Below are 7317 nucleotides of genomic sequence, written 5' to 3'. Positions count from 1 at the left end.
TGCCTCACTGTTCCACATTCTTTATATTAAATGTGACTTTTCAAAACCAGAAACATTTCTGACAACGTCTGTCATCCCGTGTGATGGACATCATCAATCATTAAAATGGGAGTAAAAAAAGGTGGTGTAAGTCTAAGGGCTGATTGGAGACAACAGCTTTCACAGTCACCCCCAGACATCAAGCTTACATGTATGAAAAGTACATTTTTGAAATCTTTTAATGCAGATTGCATATTTCAATCACTGTATATAATAAAAAAACATCTTTTCAGATTTTGGTTGAAGTTGTGTTTAGGTCCTGACAGAAATGAATAACTCAAAAGGAACAAAGAAAATTCGTCATCTGTATCAGTTTGTAAGCCTGTAAAAACTTTGACCAATGTCTGCCACAAGGTACCAATCTGATGAACCAATCAGGCGCCTTCCTGTCTCCCTGCTTGTTCTCTACCCCTCGCCTGCACTAGCCCACACTCAAAGCGCCTCACCTATGATGGAGTTCATACTGTGAGTTTATCGTTGGCCGGTGTGAGTAGCCGAATAGGCCCCTTTTTTTTTCCACATGTATTATGATAAATTTTAGTGTTTACTTACCGCTGAATGAGACAATTTCTACACAATGCAAACAATGAGCTGAGGTCTGCTTCTGGACCAATGGCGCTCGTGCATGTAAGTGAGGGGGCGTGGCTTTATGAGGGAGCACAGAGGGGAGGGGGTTGCTGCTGACTAAAATCATGCTAGTTTTCCAGAATTACCAACCCTGCCTTTAAATCTGCATCAAAGAAAACAACAATTAAATATAATAAAGTTTGACAAAAAAAAACTGGATGGCTGATGTTTGTTTTGAACTTAGCAGCAGCAGCAGCTGGTCAGATATTTGAATATTATTCATTTGCACACTGTCTCACTTTATACTGACGCATACGTTTTGGTCTAACCGACCTTCATGTGACCTTTCTTATCGTTTTTTTATTAATCACTGCGATAGATATAACATTATTATTTTGTTTTTTAAATACTTTAAAACTGTCCAACATCCCCCTCTTTCTTTTATATTGTCTGCATATGAATATATATTTTCACTCCTGGCACTGTGCTCTAATGCAGTGGTTCTCAACTGGTGAGTCGGGAGCCAAAAGCGGGTCGTGGAGCTGTTTTCAGTGGGTCAGGAAAGGGTCAAAAAGTCTGTGAAGCGCTTTGTTAACGTGTTTGTTTGGTACAGTTTCTTGCATCTGTCACATGTTTTGTACCGTCTCAGATCCAAACTGCAGAATTTTTCATTAAATTTTTTTTTATTGGTTTAAACATTTCTGAAATTTGGGTCGGTTTCCTCCTGGAGGTGTTGCTGGTGGGTCCTGAGGCTGGACGAGTTGAGAACCACTGCTCTAATGTGTTGTGTGGTTTGATGCTTTTCCAAGGACAAGATTCAATTCTGGTCAAAAAGAAAAAAAATTAGATCACAAAAGTAAATATATTATTAAATTTCTGCCTTGGTAGTACATCAAAATTGCCCCGTTCAGAAGAAGAACTCCTGTTTTGCTGGTTGCATGATTTAACAAAATCCCAAAAATCAAATCAAATTAAATATAGAACTCTTCTCATGAAAGAAAATACATTATTATTTCTGCAGTGGATCAGGGTCCTTAAACATGTATATAAACTTTTTGCATCCATGGCTATGTTTCCCTTATCTCGACCTCTATCTGTATGTCCATGTCGTGTGGACTTAACATCTATATATTGGCCTTTGTACACCAAAAAACTAAGAGTAAATGTACGACGACAGGACGCGAGAGAAGTCTTCATATCTTCAGTGTGTGAGCGTGTTTCTTGCAAAGAGGTTTGTCTCTCTTGGAGAAGAAGGACTGGCCCTCCAGAGTGGTGCAGCACACCTGAGAAGGAGGACACACAAAGATACACAATGATGCTTAAGAAAAATCTTACAACATTTAAATTACAAAAGTAAAAAATAATTGGAACTTGCTTAATGTATGTATGAATTACTTACATGTTTATATTTCTTACTCATTGTAGATTTCTTTATTCATATTGTGTAGCATATTTGTATTGTTGATACATACCTCGTGAATAAATGCAGTATTTTTGATTCTGTTCTTGACAAAGTCTGAATAAACATAACGAAGCATAATGAAGCTTTCACTCACAGCGCAGACGAAGCAGGTGTCATGCCAGGTGTAACCGAGGGCATCCAGGAACTTGTCTCCAGCCTCGATTGGGAATTCACAGCCATGGCAGCTGGTCCCATACAGGCTGTAGAAGTCTATTTGACAGACAAAAGAAGAGGGCATACATTACATGACCGATTCATAGTTACCAATTGTAATGGCTAATCAAATTGTAGAAGTCTCAACAGAGTTAGTGGTCGATTAACTGTGCCGCAGCGGAGTCCGAAGAGTTTTCATTAGATCTAAACGCTCTGAAGATTAACTTGATTAAAGAGCTTAACCAGAGCTAACTATGACTCTTCTGTAAGTGATTGTTGTGACCCTGTTTACACCTGGAACCAACATGTGTCCTGGGAGATCAAATCAAGGACCCCCATATAGCATCAACCTCTGGTGGGGACCCCCTTGAGAATTTTTTTTCTAAATTCCTTTTTTACGTCTTTAATTAATTTGCCGTCCTGGCGATGTAAACAAACTGAAGATAGGACTCTGAAAACTCTGAAAACATCACAGACAGTGGGACTCGGGTGTTACACCCAATGTAGACAGTCATGACTCACAGAGTTATTTTCAGAGGATATACTTGATTTATATTACATTTAAGTGTGAAAAATCACATATAAAGCTTTTAAGGACCACCCAATTTCCCCGTATCCATGGCAACGCTCATGTGGAGTTACAGGCCACTCACCTGTCACATTTGCCTGATTTAATAATCCTCTGCCATGACATCATCAGGTGTTTTTTTTATTATTTGAAGCTCTTAAAGGCTTATCAAGATGAGTGAGGCTCCAGGTTCATTTACATATGAGGCTGGAGAGTGAGAGCCAATCACAACTCATCATTGGACACACATGTTGAGGTGCATTATCTGGCCGGGCGTGAACAGCTGTGATTAGGGATGTTCGCTTATTGTGGAGTAAAACGACCACATTGCTAATATCAGGTGCAAACTGTCGATTGGACATCCTTCATCAGCTCGGCGTCAGTGTTTGAGCTTTTTGTTCAGAGATCTCGTCACTCACACACCTTGTTCACAGAAAGGTTCTCCGTCCTCCAGGTGGAAGGTGTTGTTTCTGATGGGCTGCTGACAGGAAGCGCACAGGAAGCAGTAGACGTGCCACGACTGTTTGAGGGCGTTTATCACCTCCTAGGTGGAAATGCAAACAATGTGGTTAGTGGGGCGTATCATCCAGATCATCACAGGAGCCATTTTTTTGGTGTTTTGATTACTGAGACTGGAAAATGAGATCCACTCAATCAGAGGGTGGAGGGAACTAAAGTTAGGTTCTCGATTGGTTGGTCACCATGACAGAGTTTTACATTTTTAAATACAATACGAGTAAATATCAAACAATATTGATACCCGTTTGAACACAACAGCAACAAAAACAGAGGAGATATTGCTTAATTTCTTGTTTTGATGCCCAAATGCATGAACAATGTTTTGTAACCAGAAGTCTGCTCTCTTACTGTTCACAAGACAAATACACATAACGTTACACACATCAAGATTTTTTTTTTCTTATAGTCCACTGCACAGCTCCTACATTGCACCTTTTGTACATTTTGTGTTTTTTATATATATTTTTTATATTTCATATTTTACATTTTAAAATTATATTTTATATATTGTAATATCTTCTTATACTGTACTATTTAAGTTGTTGCTAGTTCTGCTTTATTTCCTTGTTAATTGTTTAGCACCAATACACCAAGTAAAATTCCTTGTATGTGTAAATGTACTTGGCAATAAACCCAGATTCTGATTCTGATTCTGATTTGGTTTCTTTACGCCAAATGGACTTGAGATACATCAGTACCATGGACTGTAAATATTAATGGAGGAAGCCTGAGCGACATCACCCATTTGCTACTGCAGGGAGCTCACCCTGACTTTCAGTCAACTTAATAACAGACTAAGAGCTGGAGCTGAGGCAAGTTTTAAGCCTCTTGACAAACTTTTACATCGCGCCCGCCTGTCAATCAGGTCAGCTACTGTACGCGCCTTGTGTACAACGCTTATTCTTTATAAAGATTTGAATTAGTTATCAAAAAATTCAACCCCAGTACAGTGTGTGCCGATCAAGACATGAGCTTATTAGACCAATTATAGTTTTTGGGGTGTGTATGTAACTTCCAGTACTTATGCAAACAACCTAAAGAGGAAAATCGACAGACTGTAGGAATTTGCACCTCCTCATTGTCTTTATTTTTCAACACCAGAGGTTGCTGCTTGGTCAGTATTTGCCCACCGGTATATCTGAACAGACCACCTCTGCTTTGCTCATGGCAACTTTGGGTTGAAACATGAAGTGTTTGAAGATCTGCATTTTTTTTTAAAGCTTCTGTACTTTTTTCTATACTATCAATAAATAAAAAAAATCATCGATTGTATCGTTTTAAAGCATGTGGTAACACTGTCATATATGAGGCAATATCTGGCCGACAGCTCTATATCTACCTGCACTGATTTCAGACTTGACATGCATCATTATCAACAATCACCTGACAACACTTCCATAAAATTGGCGGTCTATTTAAGGTGAGAGATATCCGGTCTCCCCCTCTGCATCTCTGACCTGTACTGCTCTCTTGTTGTTAGCCCCACCACCACCACCACCCCACAATCCACCTATTGTTAAAGGCAGAACTCTGATTGTATAAATCAAGCTTAATTGTTTTACAGAAATGTATAGCCTTTCCTACAGTCTGTCCTTTTCTCATGACATATTTAAATCTCTTACCCCCCCCTCCCTCGTCGGGCCACATGACTCGGCTTAAAAAAGACAAACTGCTTTCTTTCCCACCCTTAAACTGTGAGAACAAGACAGGACAGGGAATCAATGGAAAGTTGGTGGGCCGGGGTTAAAATGAAGGATTAGCGGAGAGAGAGTGAGAAAATAGGTTAATAAGAAGCCTTAAGCTGGTTGAAGATGTGTGAGAAATGGAGGGTTGAAAGGGATTGAGGCTAAAGAGGTTAGAACACGTGAGGGATGAATGTCAGAGCGGTGGCGAGCGCAGAGATCTCAGCTTCCTGTCACTCATGGGTTCATGCTACACCTGCAGTCTCTGGGCCTCTAAGCCTAATTCTCTTAACACCCCGACATGTACCACATTCCTGAGTTTCAGCGGTGGTCACTAAAGAACTGGTCACTAAACCTAAACGTTCCTTCGTTGACCCTCTGGTTATGTATCGATTAAGATTGGAGCTACAGCGTGGCTGAAATGAAGCGCCAATGGACGGGGATTGGTTCATTAGCTCAATGCTAACACATACTAAAAAATATTAGGGTCCTCATTGGGACTTGAACCAGTGACCCTTCAGTTCCCAACCTAAGTCCATACAGACTGAGCTACTGCCACCCGCAATCTTGTAGTGTGTACCCTGCTGAACCTGAGCTTTCTTAGAGATGAAGATGAAGAAGACGAAATGTTGCAAAATGTCCGTCCTAAGCACAAAAGTAACACAATCCTCTGTGGAAGCAAAAAATGGGTGGTGAAGAAAATAGCCAAACACAATGTCAAGGCCATCTGTAATAAGTAGAGGGTGCTAGCTTAAAGAAGCACCCTGAGAATAAATGCTGAACACTGTGGCTGTTTTCTCTCCCTGCACTTTCATTTCATCTGAGTTGTCATATTTATATTCTTTTGCAATCTGGAATGTCTGCAAACAAGGTTCACGAGACAGCAAAGAGCAGCCAGACAACACACATTAACACACACACGGACAGATTTAGACTCACCCCGAGTATCTTTTCCTGGCAGCGGCTGCACGATGGAGCGAAGAACTCTTCATAGCAGTGTTCACAATAGACTGAGCCCTGTTCCTCCACAAAGCCTGTATCTGCCAGGGAGGTACGGCAGTGGGCACAGTTAAATTCCTCCTTATGCCAAGATTTCCCCATCGCTACTAAAAACGGGCCTCTGGAACAAATAACACCCAAAGAGAGAAAAAGATGAGAAGAAATCAACAACTTATTGGCATGTCCACCAGCAAATAGACAAAAATGACCTCAATAAAGTAATGTCAATCGACTGAGGACTTTGACTTAGTGTTTCGTTTCTCAGAATGTATTTATCACATTTTTCCAAATGTATTTTTTCAAATATACAGTTAAGAACAACGTATAATACTGAACAACAGGAGGTGTGGATTGTTTGAGGATTCACATAAAAAGCCTTCAACCTTAAAATTAAGAAACATAAAAATATTTGTGAAGAACATAATGGAGTCATCAGCAAGTAGATACAAACATGTACATTTTTATCAGCAGGGGCGGATCTAAGGTGTGGCCATAGAAATCTAATTGACCCCCCCCAAGTGGCCATCCCAAAATCCTAAACTACGATTGGCTATCTATGTGCCAATCAGAGGCGGGATTTATGTGAGATTGAACTATTTGGGCTGTGTGGCAGCAGCCTTCTTGTAGCAGTGTTTACATTTAGATGAGTCACATTTCCTTCACAGTGAATCTGGCCACACAAATCGTCTGTTTGAGTTCTTAATGAACTAAGCTAAGAAGATTTTTACGTGTTCACTTTGTTGTGTTACTTTAAGAAGTTAAAGAAATATATTTGTACTGAAAAAAAACATTCATGTTCGTCGTTAAAGTCGAAATAATATTCACTTTTTTTAGGGTTTGTACACCTTTATTGTGGAGATAGGACAGTGGATAGAGTGGAAAATCAGGGAGAGAGAGAGAGTGGGGAATAACTTTTGTGAAAAGAGCCACAGGTCAGATTCAAACCCTGGCCGCCCATGTTGAGGAGTACAGACTCTGTACGTGGGGCCCGTGCTCTAACCCCTACCCCACCAACCCCAGATATTCCTTTTTTTTGTGCACAAATTCTATACCACCCTTCATAAATCAGTGACCCAGTTGGGCCACCCCAGTCGAGTAAAGTCTGGCTCTGCGGCTGTTTGTCATAGAGTTGTGTCGTTTTTCTTAAATCTATGAATGACTTACCATGACTACTGATAAAAACTGATGCTACTGTCAACTGTGTTTGAGGACCACAATTTAGTGGTACAGTAGTGTGGTATCAGATTGCAACCATTTGATAACCTCTCACCTTCCTTACCAAATGTTAGGAGAAAGGCTGCAAAACTCTTGAAACCAGGAGAAATGTT

The 7317-nt window shown here is 40.2% G+C and overlaps 1 protein-coding gene across 4 annotated transcripts in view; it reads right to left on the bottom strand.

Annotated features, from left to right (window-relative positions):
• Window positions 1-285: 285 nt before the first annotated feature.
• Window positions 286-7317, bottom strand: part of pdlim5a (PDZ and LIM domain 5a) — a 76520-nt gene continuing 69488 nt past the window's right edge. For all 4 annotated transcript variants that reach the window (XM_020640802.3, XM_020640803.3, XM_020640804.3 and 1 more), the window contains 4 exons: window positions 5930-6110; window positions 3213-3333; window positions 2163-2278; window positions 286-1889 (listed from right to left, as the gene is read on the bottom strand). In XM_020640802.3, coding sequence (XP_020496458.2) covers window positions 1800-1889; window positions 2163-2278; window positions 3213-3333; window positions 5930-6110 — 508 coding nt within the window. In that variant the 3' untranslated portion in view covers window positions 286-1799. The remainder of the gene's footprint in view (window positions 1890-2162; window positions 2279-3212; window positions 3334-5929; window positions 6111-7317) is intronic.

The sequence above is a fragment of the Labrus bergylta genome, chromosome 2 (assembly GCF_963930695.1).
Source record: "Labrus bergylta chromosome 2, fLabBer1.1, whole genome shotgun sequence".
NCBI lineage: Eukaryota > Metazoa > Chordata > Actinopteri > Labriformes > Labridae > Labrus > Labrus bergylta.
Note: the sequence above shows the minus strand (reverse complement) of the source record. Positions and strands in the feature narration are given on the sequence as shown.